The sequence below is a fragment of the Geotrypetes seraphini genome, chromosome 15 (genome assembly GCF_902459505.1).
Source record: "Geotrypetes seraphini chromosome 15, aGeoSer1.1, whole genome shotgun sequence".
Taxonomy (NCBI): Eukaryota; Metazoa; Chordata; class Amphibia; order Gymnophiona; family Dermophiidae; genus Geotrypetes; species Geotrypetes seraphini.
In genome coordinates, this window is record NC_047098.1 from 65998329 (window position 1) to 66020128 (window position 21800).

Consider the following 21800-nt stretch of genomic DNA (forward strand, 5'->3'; position numbering starts at 1 on the left):
CAGAGGGTGGGAGTGAAGGGCCACTACTCGGACTGGAAAAAGGTCACGAGTGGGGTCCCACAGGGCTCAGTACTAGGGCCGCTGCTATTTAATGTATTCATAAATGATCTAGAAACAGGGACGAAGTGTGAGATAATAAAATTTGCAGATGACACTAAACTATTTAGTAGAGCTCGGACTAAAGAAGACTGTGAAAAACTGCAAAGGGACTTGAACAAACTAGAGGAATGGGCAACGAGATGGCAGATGAAGTTCAATGTCGAGAAATGTAAAGTATTACATGTGGGAAACAGAAACCCGAGGTACAACTATACGATGGGAGGGATGTTTTTAAATGAGAGTACTCAAGAAAGGGACCTGGGGGTGATAGTGGACTTGACAATGAAGCCGTCGGCACAGTGCGCAGCGGCTGCTAAGAAGGCAAATAGAATGCTAGGCATCATCAAAAAGGGTATTACAACCAGAACGAAAGAAGTTATCTTGCCATTGTATCGAGCGATGGTGCGTCCGCATCTGGAGTACTGCGTCCAATATTGGTCGCCGTACCTTAGGAAGGATATGGCGATACTCGAAAGGGTTCAGAGGAGAGCGACACGTCTGATAAAAGGGATGGAAAACCTTTCATACGCTGAGAGATTGGAAAAACTGGGACTTTTTACCCTGGAGAAGAGAAGACTTAGAGGGGATATGATAGAGACTTACAAGATCATGAAGGGCATAGAGAGAGTAGAGAGGGACAGATTCTTCACACTTTCAAAAAATAAAAGAACAAGAGGGCATTCAGAAAAGTTGAAAGGAGACAGATTCAGAATGAATGCTAGGAAGTTCTTCTTTACCCAGCGTGTGGTGGACACCTGGAATGCGCTTCCAGAGGGCGTGATAGGGCAGAGTACGGTACTGGGGTTCAAGAGGGAATTGGACAACTTTCTCCTGGAAAAGGGAATAGAGGGGTATAGATAGAGGATTACTGCACAGGTCCTATACCTGTTGGGCCACCGCGTGAGCGGACTGCTGGGCACGATGGACCTCAGGTCTGACCCAGTAGAGGCATTTCTTATGTTCTTATGTTCTTATGTTCACTGTGAACAGATTTTCAGTCACAATTTCTCAACCGCTCCATGCAGAGAAATGCATAAATCTACTACAACTAGCAAAATGGCCACTGAAAAATATTTTATTGTTACTTTAAGGACTTTTCACAAGGACAAAACCAGTAGAGGCCACTGTAATTTATATAATGGAGGAAAATCACAGTGAAATACATCTTGTGCTTTGTTTCCTTGGAGCTTCAGCAATAATAGTTGCTCTCATTGCCAAAGAATTCCACAGTGCTCTGTGTGATAAGGAGAAAAGATAAGGATCAGTGGCATGGAATGCTGCTACTATTTGGGTTTTTGACAGGTACTTGTGACTTGGACTGGCATCTGTGAAGACAGGATACTGGGCTAGATGTTGGACTGGCATCCGTGAAGACGGGATACTGGGCTAGATGGACCACTGGTCTCATCCAGTAAGGCTGTACTTATGCTCTTATATAAGCCAATTATAGGACAGTCAAGCCATTGTAACATCACTGTTGAGGTTGGCTCTTGGACACTGGTGGAATGAGGCATTATGAAATCACAATCTCAGCTCTGGAATTCTGCTACTACAGTATTTGGGGTTTTTGCCAGGTACTTTTGACTTGGATTGGCCTCTGTGAAGATGGGATACTGGGCTAGATGGAACATTGGCCTGACCCAGTAAGACTATTTTTATGTTCTTTTAAATAAATAAATATTTTAGTTTTATTCTCAGTTTAAATTTCCCCCAAGAAGCTCACTACGGCTCTTGTTGGATGACAGTCTTATACAGGGGGGAACACCATAAATAACTATTAGCCAAGGAGATCTCAGAACACTAGTGCTCATTCTTTGAAATCCGACATCTACTTCCAAGTGACTTGGATTGGCCACAGCTGGTGACATGACGTAGGGCTTGATGGACCTGTGGGCTGACTCAGCATGGAACCTCTTACAATGACCTCTGCAAAATGAGAAGCAGACGGGTTCCCTACTTATTTTTAGGCTTAATATTCAGTGGAATTTGCAGTGGTGTACCTGGCTTGCTGTCTACCTTGGGGTGGAGCACCACCCTTCCTCTAGGCAGTAGGGGGCGCAAGGAGCTGTTCCGGGGCTACAATCCACATGTGCATGGCCTCCAGATCTATCGGTTCCCCACCCTAGAACAGGAAATTGATGTCAGAAGGGGTGGGGGCTGGCAAACGGTGGCTCTATGACTGCTTCATGCACCCGTAATTTCCTGTCCTTGGTATGCCACTGGGTATCTATTTAGATAGAACCGCTGAATATGCAGACTTTACTTAATGGATAACATATACATTTAAAGTTAGGACTGCTATTTATGCAAATCCATTGAATGGATATATTTCTTTGGATACTGGCTGGAAATTACTGCTATCAGGATGAATTGTGACTCTCACCTTCAAAATATCCCTGCCCTTGCTAACTCTAAGCAGATACATTTTGGCCAGACATTGACTTCTCAGTCTAAAACTTACCCATTTCCAGCATTGAATTTTATTTTTAAAACTCACCTATTCAGTTAGCATCAAGTGTTGATTGCACAAACATTTTTGAATATCAACCTGAAGAAGTCTTAGTAATATATTGTAGACTAGAGAGAAAATAATGTTACTATCCCGTCAACAATCAGAGCAGAGTGAAAAGAAAGGGTGACTTCTAAAAATTAGGAGTTAGGAGAAACTTCCATGGCAGAGATGGGAAAAATTTTCCTTGTCACATCAGTATCTGAAGAAAAGGTGCATAAGCATCTCTGGTGGGACATTTCTCTTCACACAAAGATCTGGACAAAAAAACGTCCCCATAAAACAAAACACATTTTGACAAGAAATAATCTCTTTACACGACTGGTGGAAAACCGGGATTCTACTGTGATATTCTTGGCAGAAGGTAACTTAAGTTTACCCTCAGCACAAATTTAGTTGTATTCAGAGATCCTTGCGTGTTGCCAGTGATCAGCTCCTTCAATGAGACGTCGCAGATAGTTGGATGTTGTCAGCAGAATGTGACCCACACCTTGCATCATGGTGGAAAGCAGTCGCAGAATTTCTCTGTGGAAAGGATACCGATGTGAGAAACTGACATCCTACTTCACATATCCTAGCTTAAGAGTAAATTTCAATACTGTCATGGTAGGTGCAAAACAATTCATTTGGAGACATTGCCCCCTAAAGAATCTCCAAAGGAGCCCCCAAAACAAACTGATGCCACTGATTGAAAGGGAGTTGAAAAAGTATGTGGGAACTGTAGTAGATGGTATAGAACATTTTTTCTGTTCTACTCTGAATTAGTGTAGAGAAAAGTGCAACCCTTTATAGCAGCAGTACTAGGGAAAGTATTTTAGTAATTATAAAAGGCAATTATAAAGAGGGTATTAATATGATTTTCAATGTTTTAGTAAAGCTTATTGTATGCCTGTATTATAAAGGCTGTCTCCCCAACACTAAGCACAACTTCATAACTTTGAGTACTGCCAATAGCCACAGCACTCAGCAAGACAAGGCACTAGAGCCCCCCACTGGGCACTGTCCTGAGCTCCGATCAGCTTCAAAGCTGCTCCAGCTGCCAGCAACTCTCCTTTACTCCCTCCTTCCTGCTCCCTAAAGCCCACCGGTGCTGCTTCGATGCTTTGATTGCTGCAATTGAAGGGGACTGCCTCGTGGCTTCAGTCAACCCTGTGACACGTCATATCCACGCAGAAGAGGAAGTTGGATCAGAGAAGGAGGAACGCATCACAGGGAAGACTGAGGCGCAGGGAAGCCCCCTTCAATTGCAGCGATCAAGGCATCTTAACAGCACCACAGGGCCACATGGAATGAGAGGGAGGGAAGGAAAAACACTGGAACCATGATGGGGGAATGAAGGAAAGAAAAGGAAGAAATGCTGGACCTGTGGCAACAGAGAGGGCGAGAGAGGTTCTTGACCTTGGGAGGGAGATCTAAGTGCTGATCTGGATGGGGGAGTGGTACAGACAGGAGGAAGTGCTGGATGGGAAGGGGAAAAAAGAGGGGAGGACAGAGATGCCAGACCATGGTAGGGAGGAGGAGGAGGGAAGGAGAGAAGAGGAGATATACCACAAGAGAGGAGAAAGAGAAGGAGAGAAATGGACTACTGGAGGGAGAGAGAGATGCCAGACCAGGGAAAGAGGAGAAAGAGGTAGGTGAGAGGGGGAAGAGAAGGTCAGGGAGATGCGAGACCACAAAGGGGGAGGAGGGGCAAGAGATGCCAGACTATGGGAAGGAGTGGAGAAAGACGTCAGACTACCAGAAAGAGGGAGGAGATGCTGCACAGGGATGGAGAGGAAGATGAGAGAGATACAAGAAATGCTGTTTAAGAAAAGTTAGAAATAAGGGAGAAGAGAGAGGGATAGATGCCAGACCAGCTTGGAGTGGGGGAGAGAGAGACATGGAGAGGGAAGAAGACACTGGAGACCCAGGAGGGAGCCATACTGAACTGTGAGGTTGTGGGGATGGGTTGGGAAGAGAGCAGAGAGATACTAGCCCTAAGGTGGTGGGTGTGGAAAGAAAGAGAGGGGAGATGGACAAGGAGACAGAGAAGAGATGCTGGGCATGGTGGGAGCATAGGGACAGGAAAACAAAATAAATGCTAGGTATGGAGGGAGAAAGGATAGGGACATAGGTAATACTGATCTGGGTTGGGGGGGAGAGGGACAAGGACACAGAAGGAGAATGGTCGACATGGAGAGAGAAGGAATGCCAAATATACAAAAGACACTGTAAAAACAAGAAGAATAATGCAGGAGAGACACTGGACCAAAGTGAACAGAAAAATAAAATACTCAAACAACGAAGGTAGAAAAAAAGCATTTTATTCATTAGAATATGTCAGCTTTTGCACATCTCTGACTTCTTGAGGTTTCCGATTCATTTTTTTGCCTTCATATCTCTTACTGATTTCTGGTTCTTTGATACTATGCACTTTTTATTAATGGATCTTTTGTGTCAATCCCATGCATTTTTTAACTCTGGCAAAAACATTGATGGAGCTAAAATATGCGTGGGAAAGACACAAAAGATCCCTAACTAGAAAGAGGATAAAATCAACACAAAACTCGATAGATCAAAAACAATAACTTCATTTATGATGTGCAGGAGAGGTGCTTAAATGGAAGCCCCGCATCAGTGAAGTGAAGATGATGCCAGACGGACTTCTACAGTCTGTGTCCCATATATTGCAAGACTTATCGGGAGGGGCTGGAGTTAGCTTTGACAGCGACTCCAGCAGTGGGGCAGTGTAGCCGATACTGGACAGACTTCTACGGTCTCTGTCCCATATACGACAAGAAGGATCAGGAGCAATTATGCGTATTTTATACCACATTCAAATCGGCTGAGTACAGGTCTTACCTATCATGGGGGGAAGGGGAAGACCACCAGAGACTCAGCGCTATGTGCAGTGTATTGTTCTAACATCTACCATGGTCTCATTGGTCTAATGTCTCCAGTTTAGTTGTGAATGTACCTCTGTAACCTATAGTCCAATGTCTGGGCTTCTAGGGAGGACAGGCTATAACACTAACTAAATAAATACTGGCTTAGACTTGTACGTCTGTGGCGATAATTAAAACTTTCCCAGGATGGAACTTAGTAATCCAGAGCTGGACTTGTTTTAGAAGCATCCAAATGCCACAAAGGTATCCAAACTGACCAAATGACCACTGGAGGGATTAACTAATGACCCCACACTACCTAGTAGTCACTAACTCCCTCCCACCCCTGAAAAATCTGAATGACAGTATATAAGTGTATAGAACAGCAGCATCTGGTATGGGAAAGCCTAGTAGAGCATCACACAGTTGTTTTTAAGTAGCCTGGTGAGCCGTAGAGAGGAGAACTGAGGGAGAATTGCCCATAAGCCACGTTAACCAGTACATTTGTGGTGGAAAGTATGAGCCCACCAAAACTCACTCAAATCCTACTATACTGCCATATATGTGCCACCTACAGACATAAGGACTATAGGAGTAGTAGACAGGTGGGTTTAATACATTTTAGGGGAGTTTGGGAGGGGGTTATGATGAAATGTACTTCTGGCACACTTTATGCAATGTTCATAGCGGTGCCCTCTAAGGTGTCCCACAGGTCTATGTGGCCAGTCCATTACAGTGCTGACCCTCCCACGTCCAAATGGTCTGGATTTGGATGTTTTCAACTAAATGGCAAAGTTAGGCATCCTAAGGATAGACATTCTGATGGCCAAAACATCCAAGTAGACAATTTTTGAAAAGAAAATTTGGACATCCAGCGGTTTCATAAATGGACATTTCTCTACCCCTGAACTATGGATGTTTTGTGGTCCTTTGATACTATCCTTTGAGGGGCTGGACAAGGAGACAGAAAAGAGATGCTGAAGTCTCAGTCTGCAATGAGGTTATCAATCGAAGCACTTGGTGAGACACACTATAAGAAGACACAAACAACAGCTATTTCGGTAACTTTTTCAGCAGTGACATGCCTTACCAAAAATTGCAGCCCATAGACCAGGCAGAATTGTTGTGTATATATTCTTTGCCACCATCTCAGGGACCCCTGATGAAGAAGTGTTGATCAAAACATGGACCATGTCATGTCCCTTTATCTACCTAAGGTGGTCTATTTGTGCACAACAAATTGTTTATTGAAATAAACATTGCCTGCATCTTGTACAGCGTTCAGTAGTTTGTGGAATGTGTAAAGATAAGATGTCCTATAGAAATCAATTCAAAACTTATTTATTTGTTAAAGCTTTTTAGTTTTGTGGGGAGAGTGTGGCGCAGTGGTTAAAGCTACAGCCTCAGCACCCTGGGGTTGTGGGTTCAAACCCACGCTGCACCTTGTGACCCTGGGCAAGTCACTTAATTGCCCCAGGTACACTAGATAAATTGTGAACCCACTGGGACAGACAGGGAAAAATGCTTGAGTACCTGAATAAATTCATGTAAACCATTCTGAGCTCTCCGGGAAGAATGGTATAGAAATTGAATAAAATAAAAATAGTTTGTAACTCGCAAACACTTTTATTAGCTATATGCTACTTTTAGCAGATGTGTTGTGAGTTGATGTGAATGTTTTTTGCTGTAATATGTCTATGTGTACTTGATTATGTGTGTTTTTACTGTAATCCGCTTAGGCCTTAATCGGAGAAGAGAATTTAAAAATAGAAATAAATAAATATCCACTTTTTATTGAGGGATCCTTTGTGTCTATCCCACACACACACATATATATATCTCTCACTGTGAACCAAAAAAAGCCCCCTGCCAAAATTTTTTATGTCATATTTTCCACAGAACTCGGCTGATTCTTATGAAATTCAGTATGTCATATCCTGAATTAAGTTGATGTAAAATGTTGTAAATATTTTCCACCACACCACAACACCTTGTTAAACTGAATTGTGAACTGAATAAAAATACATCAAAACGTTTTAGGGCGTATCTTGCAGAAAAATGTAAAGTAAAAAAAATAATGTTTCAATTAAGCAGAGGTTTGAAGTGCGCTCCCTTTGCACAAAAGCGTACTCACAGCCTTGGCCGCCACTGATCTATAGACTTATCAATGACACTCTGCTTCAGCTCAGCCCAAACAGAGATGAGGTGCTGTTTAATGTCTTCGATGTCAGATATCGCTGTCTAGTAGACGCGTTCTTGTGCCAGCTCCCAGATCTAGTATTCAACTGGGTTTAGGTTTGGACCAATGAAGTCTGGGATTTCCCAATGTAGCAGTTCTATGGTAGCCTGATGTGCTAGGGCATTGTCCTGTTGGAAGATAAAGTACTTCTGCATCAAGAGGACATCCCGGTAGTATGCGCCATTGATTTTAATTGCAGGATCGATGAAAAATAGATGTGCAAATCTGAGTTTTGAGATTGCAACTGAGATCATGACTGAAGGTTATGTAATTCTGTAGTAGGCATTTGGCATTAACCACATGCTTCAGTGTTGTTGAAGTAAATGTCCCAGTCCCTTCTTCAGCATTGGTCCATACTTTATATTCAATATCAAAGGACTAATGTCTCTACTATCTCATCAACCTTTATGTAATTAGTTAGGGCTTCAGACATGCCATTTTTGTTCGCCCGTTTTTTCCGGCGATACAAAATAATCTTGATGGCTATGGCTGTGGCTTCTTCATTCGCCCATTCAAAGAATTTTTATCTTTTAAAACGTTTTTATTTTTTCTTTACATTACATTAGTGATTTCTATTCCGCTAATACCTCGCAGTTCAAGGCGGATTACGAAAGAAATTATCTGGCCATTTCCAGAGGAATTGAATAATAGAGCAGTTTGTTACAGAGAATTGGGATGAGTCTTGCGGTGTTAGTTTGTCTTAAAGGATGTCTTGAATAGGATGACTTTTATTTCTTTTCTAAATGATTTGTAGTCTGTAGTCGTTATCAGTAAATTGGAGAGTTGGTAGTCTAGTTTTGCTGCTTGGGTGGCTAGAAGGCCGTCGTACAGTTTTTTTTTTCGTTTGACGTCTCTGATTGGGGGATGAGTGAACGGTTGAGGTAGTTTGGATTAGGCGGTTGTTTAGGTAGACTGGGCTGTCTCCATTTATGGTTTTAAATAGTAGGCAGTAGAATTTGAATTGTACTCTTGCTTGTATTGGGAGCCAGTGTGAGTCTAGGTATGCCGCTGTGATGTGGTTGTGTTTCCTTAGTGAATAGATAAGTCTTAGTGCCGTGTTTTGAATAGTTTGTACTTGTTTTATCATGCTTGTGGGGCAGAGGAGATAGAGTATGTTGCAGTAGTCTAGAAGACCTAGGATTAGGGACTGGATCAAGAGCTGGAATTGTGTTCTGTTGAAGAATTTTCGAACCTGTCTTAAGTTTCTCATGATCTCAAATGATTTTTGTATTGTTTTGTTGATTTGTGGTTGCATGGTACAGCATCTGTCAATTGTCATTCCTAGAAGTTTTAGAGTGGGTTGCATAGGGTATGTGATTGAGTTTATAATTATATTTGTTATAGTTGGGGTTTTATTATTTTCGAGGAGAATGAATTTTGTCTTGTCTGGGTTCAGTTTCAGTTTGTGATTATTCATCCATGTTGCAACGCAAGAAACAAAACTTGATCCCTCCGTCTCCAAACTATTAACCACAACATCTGACCTAAAAGCATTCCGAAAAGAAATCAAAACACTTCTATTCATAAAGTATATTCAATCAACTTAATCTCCCCCTCATCCCATCCCATCTTTATTTTTTTTTCTTCCCATGTATAGCTCACTTCTTCAACGTCCCAAAAAGTACCGGATACCCAAGTAATCTACCAGTATCCTAATATCTCCAGATATCTACCAATATAAGGAAGCCGGATATTTATCATTGTAACGCAACCTGAAATTGTTTCCAATGTAATGCTAATCTGGCTAATCTGAATTATCTTTGTAATGTAACCTGAAATTTTTCCAATGTAATATAATATGAATCCTCAATTTGTAACCTGTACCAGCAATTTTCTAATGTAATGCAACCTCCTGGAAATGTCCAGCTCTCTTCCAATGTAATCCGCTTTGAACCGCAAGGTACAAGCGGAATAGAAATCACTAATGTAAGGTAATGTAACTGTTTCAAGTGTTCTGTATATAGTGTCTGTCATGGAGGACATTGGTTGGTCAAAAGGGAGGAGAATGGTGATGTCATCGGCATAGCTATAGGAGGTTAAGCCTAATTTGTCCAGGCAGGTGCCGAGGGATGCAATGTAGAGATTGAAGAGAGTTGGGGATAGTGGAGATCCTTGGGGTACGCCATAGGGGTTGGACCATGGTTCTGATTTTTCTTTGTTCAACTTGACTCTGTAGGTTCTGGATTGTAGGAAGCCTTGAAACCATGTGTGAACCTTTTCTGTGACTCCTATTGTTTCTAGTATTTGTAATAGAATGTGGTCCACCAGGTCAAATGCTGCGGTGAGATCCAGCTGTATAATCAGCATTTTTTTACCTGCGCTGAGGTGTTGTCTAGCTGTGTCCAGGAGGGAGCCTAATAGAGTCTCTGTGCTGTAGTTGGTTCTGAAACCCTACTGTGTAGGATGGAGTATGTTGTGGTCTTCTAAGTAGTTGGTGAAGAGTTTGGCTACCAGGCCTTCCATTAATTTGACATAGAGTGGTATGGAGGCTATGGGTCTATAGTTGGATGGTTGGTCTGTTGCTCTTTTAGGATCGGGGTGACAACGATTTCGTTGAGGTCTTGCGGAAAAAGGCCATCTGTGAGCATGGTTTGTATCCATTGTAAGAGGAGAGCGCGGAATTTGGTGCTGGAGGTTTTTAATAGGTATGGTGGGCAATAGTTGAGATCGCAGGTTGCGTGGCTGTATTTTTTGTAGAATTTGTTTGGGTCAGACCATTGTATTGTGAGGAAGTGGGACCAGGTTCTATCTGCCGCTGCTGAATCTTTTTCTGTGGGGGGCATTATGATCTCTTCTAGGTGGGTTGGGCTTCTGGAGAGGGTGGACCTGGCAGTTGTGATTTTGTTTTTAAAGTATTCGGCTAAAAGTGTAGCAGAGAGGGGGGGGGGGAGGGGGATTCCGTTATTGGCCAGATAGGGTTTGGTATCTGTGAGTTCTTTTACTATTAGGAATAATTTTTTGGTGTCTTGTATTTCTTTGCCTATTTAGGTTGGAGTAGTGTGTTTTTCTTTTTCTTTTAGTTTCAGTTTATATTGGCTATTTGGCAAGTTGTTCAATGTGAATGCGGTGTGTCTTCCTCACTCAGTACAAGATCACTCATGAATCGAGAGCAGTCACCCGCTGCCTGGTTTACGATCCACAGAGCCTGTTGCTTGGATCTTGCGTAGCAGCACATCAAGGCCGTTTTTGATCCAACTCTTCTGTGGGAACTTTTTCGACAATCGTCAACTGCTGTAACCTTTTAGCAGTACCAAGTTCTTTATCAGAATTCGGTCTTCTGCAGTGAAAACCATTTTGATTACAGAGTCTGTTTACAAACCATCGTCTGCTTCTGTCCGTATCCCATAGCAACAATTCATTTTCACAAGGTAGTATTGTTGTATGGTGGGAAATATTTACAACATTTTACATCAACTTCATTCAGGACACAACGCACTAAATTTCATAAGCATCGGCTGAGTTCTGTGGAAGATACAATAAAAAATATTTCGGTGTGGTTTTTTCGGTTCACCAGGGGAACTGTATTTGATTTTTACTGCAGTCCCTTGTGAATCTAGGCAAGTCACTTAACACTCCTTTGCCCCAGGTACAAAATAAGTACCTGTATATAATATATAAACCACTCTGATTGAAACCACAGCGAAGCAAGACATCAGACCCCATTCCCTTTCTCTTTCTTGCCACTTTGTTCTTTGGCATTTGGTGCATATTTAATATCTAAATTGAATAAAAGGTGTTACCCTTAGCTGCCCTTTCTTTCTGCATGTTGCTAGATGATTATAGACTCAGGCCCACCCACTTTAATCTCCCCAAACAGCTGAGCCGCTAACCACCTATGCAGTTAGGGCCCGCATAAGAGTTATGTGGCCCCGTAAATAAGGGAAAAGATTCTGCTTCTAGTTGATATTGATCCTGGATATCTATAAAAACTTTTATCTCCCCTTATTCAACTAGTTGACCAAAACATACTAACCCTTTTGCCTCCCACTTCTTAAAAATTCCCCCCTCCCTACTTGGTATAAAATCTTGTGCATATAATATAGGGGAGAAAAAAAATACCCTTTTCTCTAAACGTTTTTTTCTAACACTTTCCAAGTTTCCAGAGAACATTTACTAAAGGGATTATTTATATTTATTAAATCTTTTTCTCCCACCCATGGTAAGTATTTCAAATCTCATACCTTACAGATAAAAAAAACTGTATATTGACATATAAGGCGAAGAGTAACGGATATCAGGCCAGGACCTGCATAATTTAAAAAAAACAAAAAGATTCCCTGAGCTGTCCTCCTGATAATGTCCTCTCTTTTCCTCTCCCCTCTTCTAACCCATAGCAAGAAGGTCCCTCTATGGAAGGCCCTCCAACCCCAAGTCATCCAGGTAGGCCCTCTCAAGCCTACCTATAGCCCTAGAAGTCCAGCGGGTTTGTTGGGGGCAGGAGCACAGCCATTCTCCAGCTGCAGCAAAAGTGGCCTAGTGTGCGAGAAGGGTAGGGTTACCAGACATCTGGGGAAACCTGGGCATGTCCTCTTTTTAGAGGACTGTCCGGGTGCCCAGACGTACTTTCCAAAACCCGGCAGTTTGTCCAGGTTTTGGAAAGCTCTGGTCGCATCTGGAGCGCCTCTGAGCATGTGCGGATGATGTCATACATGTCTGCGCATGCTTGGAGGCCCTCGGACATGACCCAAAGGTCAGGAATTAAAAGAAGAGGCTTGCTGGGGGTGGGGGTGGGGCAGAATGGGGCGTGGCCATGCATACGGGATTTTTGGATGCAAAATCTGGTAACTGCTTAAGAGGCATGCTAAGGCTACTTTTGCCACAGTTTTGGTAGAAGGGCGCCTAAGTAATTTGTACTTATCAGAAATAATGTGAATTTTTGTTGAATTTTGTTCTTATGCAACCACTTTTTTGGTCTTTGCTTAACAAATATTTTGAAACGCATTAATAGTTTTGTCACTGGCAAGAATTTTTTGTGCAGTACTTATAAAGTAAAGGATGTGATACACTCACATTTCATAGGGCTCCTTTTATCAAGGTGCGCTATAGGGGTTAGCGCGTCGGACATTTCATCACATGCTAACCCCCGTGGCAAGCCAAAAAACTAACGCCTTGTCAATGGAGGCGTCAGCGACTAGCGCGGCAGGCGGTTGAATGCGCGATATTCCGTACGTTAACTGCCTACCGCACCTTGATAAAAGGAGCCCATAGTGTCTTGCCATCTCAAACATTTATTTAATTCTTTTTATATCCCGTCCTCAGTGCTCAGAACAGGTTATAGGATAACGTACCAGTACATAATACTTGGATGAATGAGTTATATAGTAATAATTAGTAAGATATAGGTTACAGTGGCATTTATATAGTACAGTTTGTACTTCCTAAATTACCACCCCTCCTTTTACAAAAGCGCGGAAGAGGTTTTTAGCGCTGACCACGGAGCAGTGCAGAGTATTCAGTGCTCTGGCCGTCGCTAAAAACCTCTTTCGTGCTTTTGTTAAAGGGGGTGGGATTAACCTACACATTCTAAGTTAACATTCACAAGTAATATATTTTGTTCATTCTAGATTAACATTATACTGTAGTTTACAAAATAAACTAGTCTAAGGTTGCCTGACAGTTTTGTTTAATACATACATATCATAAGGATGCAGGCTATGGAGCACAACTGCTCTAATTTAAACATTTTTGGAGTGGCTTAAGTTGTTTTTTAAATTCTTTTGGGGTTTGTTTTACAAAATAGTGCTACTGATTATTGGTTTATGGTTTTTCGCTAGTGCCAGAAAGAGGATTTTCTTGCATACTCTGGACAAGATTTTAACCAAAGTCTTTGTGCTGGAGAGATGATTTTCATACTAGGTTATTACATATGTGTTTAGTCCATTTGTTGATTTTACAAAATTGCCATCTGCTGAATATTTACTGTACCCCTGAGGCAGGCCTTTGTACCGAAACACAGACCGTGTCAGGTCTACAACACTTGACCATGATCTATAAAATGGGCCCCTAATATATTATCCACAAAACAGATTGATATTACAAGAGACATAGACTGTATTTTGCAATTTTGAATTACTTTAATCAATGTATGTTATGTGTTAACACACAAGAGTATATTGTCCTAGGTTGATGTATATAGCCTGTTCAGAAATTATGCCATTTCAAAAGGTTCCTTGAAAAAACCTTCTCTTTTCAGGCGGCTAAACTAAATACTTGGCTCGCCCAAACTGTGCTTGGGGCCTCTTCCTATCTTGAATTCAGAAAGCAATTATTCCACAGACTGAATTCTTAATACATTTTATCTCTACTATCTTTTCCTACCTTTTCCTCATTACTACTTCCATTAAGATTGTTATAACCGTCCACTATGGCCTTTCCCTTTTCTTATATTATATGCTTATAATCTGTTAACTTCAACGATCACAATGTCTGTATTTCGATTTTTAACTGCTGTGAATGGCCTAGAACTCTCTGGATATGGCGGTATACAATATAAAATTATTATTATTATTCCACTCAGCAGGTCCTGCACGTAAGAAAGTACTGGATCTTGGTTTGTAAATGTAATTTCTTATGTGTTGGAATAACCAAATTACAATGTGTAGCAGAGCGCAATGGTCGAGAGGGCACATAGGGCGTCACACAATCCTGTAGGTATTTTGGTGATAAATGAGGTACACTTAGAGATGCAGCCTCCTGTATCATTGCCATTACACCAGACTAAGAGAGAAAGAGAATAGAGACTCACCGCAGGAATTTCTTGGGTCCCAGACACCTGAAATCACAGCTCATAGAATATAAGCCATAGAAGGTAGCCTTGACATTAAGACTTCCGAAAAGGTCCCGAGGGTTCAATTTGTAGATATCAAATGTGATACGTGCAATGTCCTTGCTGTTTCGGGGTTTCTCCTTATTCAGAGAATAGGACAGCACTCCATTCTAGGACAGATAGAAAAAGTTTACTTAGGGAATGGGACAGCAGAACATTCTGGTGCAGATACAAGAAAATTATTCAGACACACATCCAGTGGCATAGTAAGGGGGAGGGGCAGAACGCAATGGCCCCCCCCCCCCCCGTACCTCTTTAAATGTTCGCTGCAGCGAGCAGTATCTTCCACTTGCTGCTCGTGCCAACTTTGGCTCCCTTCTGACATCACATCCTGGTCGCGGGACCAGGACATGACATCAAAAGGAAAAGGAGTCCGGCACGAGCAGCAGGAGTAAGATGCTGTTTATGCCGGCGAATATTTCAAGAGGTACGTGGAGGGTAGGAGGGTGCTCAAGCGTCAGGGAAGTGTGGGAGGCACATGGTGTGGTGATGTCGGGCGCCACTGTACACACCTTCAACCCAAACTAATTACCGTAAACTTTCTTAAGCATTCAGACCTTGACTGAGCTCCATTTTTGCCTTTTCTCCAGAATCATTAATGCCGTATTGTCATCAATCATTTCAAAGAAATCTTCATTGTCCACAAGAGTTCCGTCTTCTTCTAGCACCAGCGAAACAATTCCCGTGAGAAGCAAAGCATCCATAGCCTAAACAGCGAAGCACAAAGACCACTATATTTCAAATATCATAAACTACTAGTCAAAATCAACACTATTACAGATTAGTATTCTGAACTGATTTGTAGTATTTACCATGCCATTAAAATGAGTTGATATAACCAACGTAAAAGTTTATTTATATACTGCAAAGCCTTGCAGTTCAATGCAGTTAACAATAGAAAAGAAAAACTACAATGGAGTGACATATAAACTTAAGCTGACTAAAAAAAATTTTAAACAGAAACGTCTTAAGCAATTTCCTAAAATGTTGGTATGAAATAGTTATCAAAATACTAAATTCCTTATCCCATGTTGCAGCCTGAAAAGACAATAATCTATGAAAATATCTTTTAGGTTGACTTTTATGGATGGAAAAGAGAACAAAGTAAAATTTTGTAGTAAACGTCTAGAGCAGGGGTAGGGAACTCCAGTCCTCGAGAGCCGTATTCCAGTTGGTTGTTCAGGATTTCCCCAATGAATATGCATGAGATCTATTTGCATGCACTGCTTTCAATACATATTCATTGGGGAAATCCTGAAAACCCAACTGCAATACGACTCTCGAGGACCGGAGTTTCCTACCCCTGCTCTAGAGCACTGGTTCCCAACCCTGTCCTGGAGGACCACCAGGACAGTCAGGTTTTCAGGCTAGCCCTAATGAATATGCAAGGAGCAGATTTGCATGCCTGGCACCTCCATTATATGCAGATCTCTCTCATGCATATTCATTAGGGCTATCCTGAAAACCCGACTGGCCTGATAGTCCTCCAAGACAGGATTGGGAACCCCTGGTCTAGAGTCTACAGACATTAAATTAAATGGTCAACAAGATAATCTGGAGCTAGACCATGTAATACCTTAAAACAAATACATCCAAATTTGAATATAGCTCTTGCTTCAAATGGAAGCCAATGACATTTTCTGTAATATGGTGACACATGGTTTGTCTTCTTCAAATTAAAAATTAAACAAACAGCTGTATTTTGAAAGATAAGTAATCTATTAAAGTTTTTTTGATAACCTGCTAAGTAAATAATATTACAATAATCTAAAATACTCGAAATCAAAGACTACTAAAAGCCTAAAGGAATTAGTATCAAATTAAGATCTAGCTGTTCGTAGTTTCCACAACATAAAGAAGCTTTTGTGAACTACAGTATAGCATCTATCCGAGTACCCTTTGATAAATTCTGATCCAAGTAAACCCCCAGAATTTTAATAGAAACAGAGATGACAAAGCAGGAAGACTAGTATTGTGCCAAAATATGGTTTGAGACCCTGCAATCTCATAGTAGATTTCACTTCTGACATATGCACTCTAATTCTATATATGGTACGCCATACAACGCAACCCATTCAAACCCAGTCAATGCATCAACTTCAACCACTGAAAGAAATGCCTAATCTCCAAGTGGAATTCAACACTCAACATGTAATTAAAATCTTTAAATCGTTGCCATAGAATGTGGTGAAATCAGTTAGCTTAGCAGGGTTTAAAAAAGGTTAGGATAATTTCCTATAAGAGAAGTCCATAGGGTATTACTGAGATGGCTTGAGGAAATCCACTGCTTAGATTGAAACATTTTTTATTGGTGATAATAAAAAGAAAGACAATATAAATGTGGCCATCCATACAGTGGAAACCACCACATAAACCAGGGGTGTCAAAGTCCCTCCTTGAGGGCCGCAATCCAGTCGGGTTTTCAGGATTTCCCCAGTGAATATGCATGAGATCTGTTTGCATGCACTGTTTGCATTGTATGCTAATAGATCTCATGCATATTCATTGAGGAAATCCTGAAAACCCGACTGGATTGCGGCCCTCAAGGAGGGACTTCAACACCCCTGACATAAACAGAAATTGAACAGACCAAAGAATAAAGTATCATCATCATTTTTTTCAAACAAAATGACTAATATGTTACAACTATCCCTGATCCCAACTATCAAAAAGAATCTGGACACAGCCGGCTCGGGGCCCTGGATTCTTATGAGCCCTGAGAAGCAAGATCACAAAATCCCCCCCCCATTCCCTAACTTTCATCAATGAAAAAACATATTGATTCATGACATGGAGCAACAATCACAATAAATGCAAGTACCGCCATTCAGGCAGCCATAGAAAAAAACAAGAGCCAAGCCATCAACGTTTGAACATAATTACAAGCACAAGCATCCTCCCCACTCCCCTGGGGTTTGTTGTAGGTAAACATAAAAGTATAATTCAAACGTGCATTCCCCAAACCCCTACCACCCTCCCCATTCTTTGTAAATTTCCTCCTACTCCCTGTATTTTCAGTTCAATTGGAATCGGGAGTAGCACCTGAATATAATGGAGATAGTAGACATGCGAATCTCTCTCATGCTTAGAGGTTTTCTGAAAACCCCAACTGACCAGGAGTTTCCCAGGACAGGTTTGCTTTTGACTACAGCTATACATAAATTGTGATGGGAACCTACAATATTACCCCCCTGTTCACGGTGAGCTCACCTTAGCGATCAGCTCTCGCAGAGTTCCAGCAGTGACCCCTTTCCTGATGGTTCGGTCATGATTGCAAATCCTGAAGGGCCTTGGGGGTGGGGGTGATGAAGACCAGACTCTCTTTGTTATCTCAGAGCTAACTGAGGAGACAGACCTAGAACAAACCAGCAAGCTGTGAAGTGATAAGCCAACAAGACTGGGAGTGATGCACCAATGAGAATGCAAGAGAGATGTAAAGTTCAGGGTGTATTAGTCCCTGATTTAAAACAACATCTTCCACTTCTTTTCTCAAAGAGATGTTTCATACAACCAGTGCTAGTGAAGGCAGCATAAGAACATAAGAAGTTGCCTCCGCTGAGGCAGACCAGAGGTCCTTCTTGCCGCAGCGGCCCATCAGGCCTATTGCCTGAGCAGTGGTTCCTGACTATTTCTATAACCTTACTCTACTCCTATCCCTATAACCTACCTCTACTCCTATCTGTACCCCTCAATCCCTTTGTCCTCTAGGAACCTATCCAAACCTTCTTTGAAGCAGCCGAAGTGCAACAAAACAGATTGTCTGCCCTTACTCAAATAAGACTTCACTTTCATGGTTAGTTCTATCAATAAGGATTCTGTACTGTGCACAAATCTAAGGGCCGGATTCACTAACCTGTCCGACTTGGGCAGGTCCGACGAATTCACGAAAGTAAAATATGCAGACATGAATTTGGGTCACACACCTGCAAAAGCTGCCATTTTAGGAAAGTCCAGGGAAAACAGAGAGCAGCGGTGAGGAGAATCAACAATAGGCTAGGTACATAATGCTTCTCAATTGTTCACAAATTCAGTTCCTGCCCTTGCTTCTGGAACCAATAACTATGTCTACAGATAGACAAATGGACCACCCCTGACAACAAGCTCTGGTACTGGAGCAAAGATTTGAATAAGTTTCTGGATGACCATTAACAACTTTCGGAAGCACTTGCCTACTGCCACCACAGCATGAGTTCAGATCCCTCGCTGGGATTTCTGTCAGGTAGCCAGCTCAGTCGTCCATCCATCTAATAGTCTGCAAAGAAACCATCACACAAGTAGCAGCCCCCCATAAGTCATTCTCGACGTGGTACCTGTGCACAGGAGACAACTCCCTACCCTGCCTCTGCCATCAAGAGCTGGTAATGAACAACATGGACTTGATCTCCCTATTAAGAGCGTACTAGATGTGTTTTCCCAAGCAGCCTGGACTGGCATCTGTCAGAAAAAGAATGAAGGGCATGATATAGAAAACTTGGGCAGACCTGACATCACTTACAGTCTTTTGGCAGCGTGGGAGAGAACCTAGAATTATGCCAGCAATGACATGGCAGAGATACTCCAGGAAGGATGCAGGAAGGATTCGCCAGTAAAAGTACTTTGAAGAATGCCCCAGTAAGGATGGGGGGAGTGAAATTAGGAAATGTAGCAATTTTTTTGATCCCCCTCTATCTCATGGCTTCTTTTTTATCTCTTGCTTTCCATTCAGCCAGTCATCTTCTCTATCTTGCCTTCAACCCATCCTGATTTCCCCTCATTTTTAGCCATCACCTCTTTCCGTTCCCTTTTTATTATCTTCTGTTTGCATTTCCTGATTTTTCTCCCACTTTCATGCACCTGCTCTCTCATATCCCAGTCATGCATTCCTTCAGTTTCTTTCTATATTCGTCTCGCCCTCTTATCTACTTTGCTGTCTCCTCTCATCTGTCCCTCTTCTTTTCTCCGTCTTTCTTCTCTTTACATTCCTCACATCTTGTTCCCACAATGTTCCAAATAAATGACAATAAAACCAACCTGATAAGGGTTGCTGGAGAAAAGTGCGAGGCATACTCCTTGGCTTTTGAGTATTCCATGGGATTCGTAAGAGAGCCAAAGAGGGCAGATTTCCGGATTGCGGAGAAGACAGCAAAAGAGATTATGTACTTTTCCCTGCTAAGATTCCTGACAACTGGATCTTTGTACTGTTTCGTCTAATGCTGTGACTCAGAGTCCAGGAGGTATTTGATAAAATATCTGAGTCTGGTGGGTTCTTTTTTACTCTTAGACAGTAGGCCTGAAGCTGAACTTTGTACATTACAACTCGCAAACAGAGGAGCAAACTCCAAGGACACAGAGCCATGCAATGTTTAATCCACAGCAAACAGAGGAAATGAGAATTTGCATTCTCTTCAGCACTAGTGATTGTTCAGGATATCTTTCTTGGAGATGTGGTGATTTTGCTGAAAATATTATACATGAGGGGATTCTCAGAAGCTGATAATGTTGGAGACTCAGCCAAACACAAACTATGTGGAAAAATATTCCATCCTGGAAACAGAACCATTTTCAGGCTCTCTGCTGGCTGAATATGGCATTCAGTGGCTCTCGGCTAGACCACAACCTTAGGGTCTCTGAATACTGTTTTAAATTTTCTACAAATAATAATAAAAATAAAATGTATTTGTATTCTCTGTTATCTACAAATTCTAAATGGATAGCATACTACATACAAGAAGAGAATGACGTGAATAAGGTTCAATTAATGATCTGAAACAATGTCAAAACCAGAATTTTGTTTCTGCAGATTGGCACATAGCAAAATAAGATAACATTCTTTTCAGCTATAGTAGGAAGTTGGTTGGGCTGAGAACTTTTCAGCACCCCCTCGTACACAGTATATAAATACAAACAAGTATAAAAAAGTTACCGATTTATGGCAAGTATTTTGGGAACAACATTACAAATTGGTTCTCCGATTGTATATATCTCCCCGGCGAGCTCATTTGGCGGGGCTTCGTCCAACTGCAGCTTGCCAGCGTTGTAACACCCCTGAAGCTGGTCTAGGCCACATGTTCTGGACTTGTCCTTCAGTGCAAGCCTTTTGGGACTCTATTTTTCTCTTTGTGGACTGCATCTAGAACATTACTGTACAGCACTCCGCTTTAGTGCTGTTTGGTGCCTCCCCACACTTCCATCCGCGTCGACCTGGGGCTGCAGCATTCCTCCGTTGGACTGTTTTAACAGCAATAAAGTGTATCTTGCTTAAGTGGATGGAGGTGGAGGCTCCTGACTGTTCACTTTGGCGATGTCGCCTGATAACGCTCCTCTCATGGGAGCGCAGAGGTGTGCAAGATATTTCTTCTTTACCTGGATGGACCTTCCAACGCACTTGGGAACCCTTTTGGACTAGCACATAGCCACCTCTTGAATTGTTAGCCTAGTTAACTATGTAACTCTGCTTTGTTTAGTGTCTTTTTGTCTATGATTACTTTGTTTTCTTTGTATGGAGTGCCTCTTGCGGTATAAGTGTGAGGGGGATCGGGGGGGGGGGGTTGGGGGGGGGGGATTTGGGGGTGGGGTGGGTTGCTTATGGGTGAATTCCTGAGCTGATCTTGCATTTTGTACCTCTGTTTTTGGCTATTTTGCTGTGCTCAATAAAATATATTTAACAATAAATACAAACAAAAAAATAAATAAAAGGCAAATATATTCATTATGCATCATCAAATTACATGCTGGTATGAAGTTCAAGTCATACTGGTTTGTCTAATGCAGGGGTGTCCAATGTCGGTCCTCGAGGGCCGCAATCCAGTCGGGTTTTCAGGATTTCCCCAATGAATATGCATGAGATCTATGTGCATGCACTGCTTTCAATGCATATTCATTGGGGAAATCCTGAAAACCCGACTGGATTGCGGCCCTCAAGGAGGGACTTTGAGATCCCTGGGTTAGAGTATTCTGCTGCCTATGCTTTAGGTCAGGGGTAGGGAACTCCGGTCCTCGAGAGCTGTAATCCAGTCGGGTTTTCAGGATTTCCCCAATGAATATGCATGAGATCTATGTGCATGCACTGCTATCAATGCATATTCATTGGGGAAATGCTGAAAACCCGACTGGATTGCAGCCCTCAAGGAGGGACTTTGAGATCCCTGGGCTAGAGCATTCTGCTGCCTATGCTTTAGGTCAGGGGTAGGGAACTCCGGTCCTCGAGAGCCGTAATCCAGTCAGGTTTTCAGGATTTCCCCAATGAATATGCATGAGATCTATGTGCATGCACTGCTTTCAATG

General features: G+C 42.1%; 2 protein-coding genes across 4 annotated transcripts in view; one reads left to right on the plus strand and one right to left on the minus strand.

Annotated features, from left to right (window-relative positions):
- The window catches only part of ABHD11 (abhydrolase domain containing 11), a 112775-nt gene that overhangs the window by 75581 nt on the left and 15394 nt on the right, over positions 1–21800 (plus strand). For 2 of the 3 annotated variants that reach the window (XM_033922166.1, XM_033922168.1), the window contains exon 3: positions 12046–12091. The exons of the other annotated variant lie outside the window; for it this stretch is intronic. In XM_033922166.1, the coding sequence (XP_033778057.1) occupies positions 12046–12091 (46 nt within the window). The remainder of the gene's footprint in view (positions 1–12045; positions 12092–21800) is intronic. 3 annotated transcript variants of the gene reach the window in all.
- Positions 1095–21265, minus strand: CIDEB (cell death inducing DFFA like effector b). The gene is made up of 5 exons (XM_033922170.1): positions 19548–21265; positions 17748–17892; positions 15095–15244; positions 14457–14647; positions 1095–3133 (listed from the first exon to the last, which is right to left on the minus strand). Exons 1-5 carry the CDS (start codon positions 19604–19606, stop codon positions 3001–3003), a joined length of 678 nt encoding a protein of 225 aa, XP_033778061.1. The 5' UTR covers positions 19607–21265; the 3' UTR covers positions 1095–3000.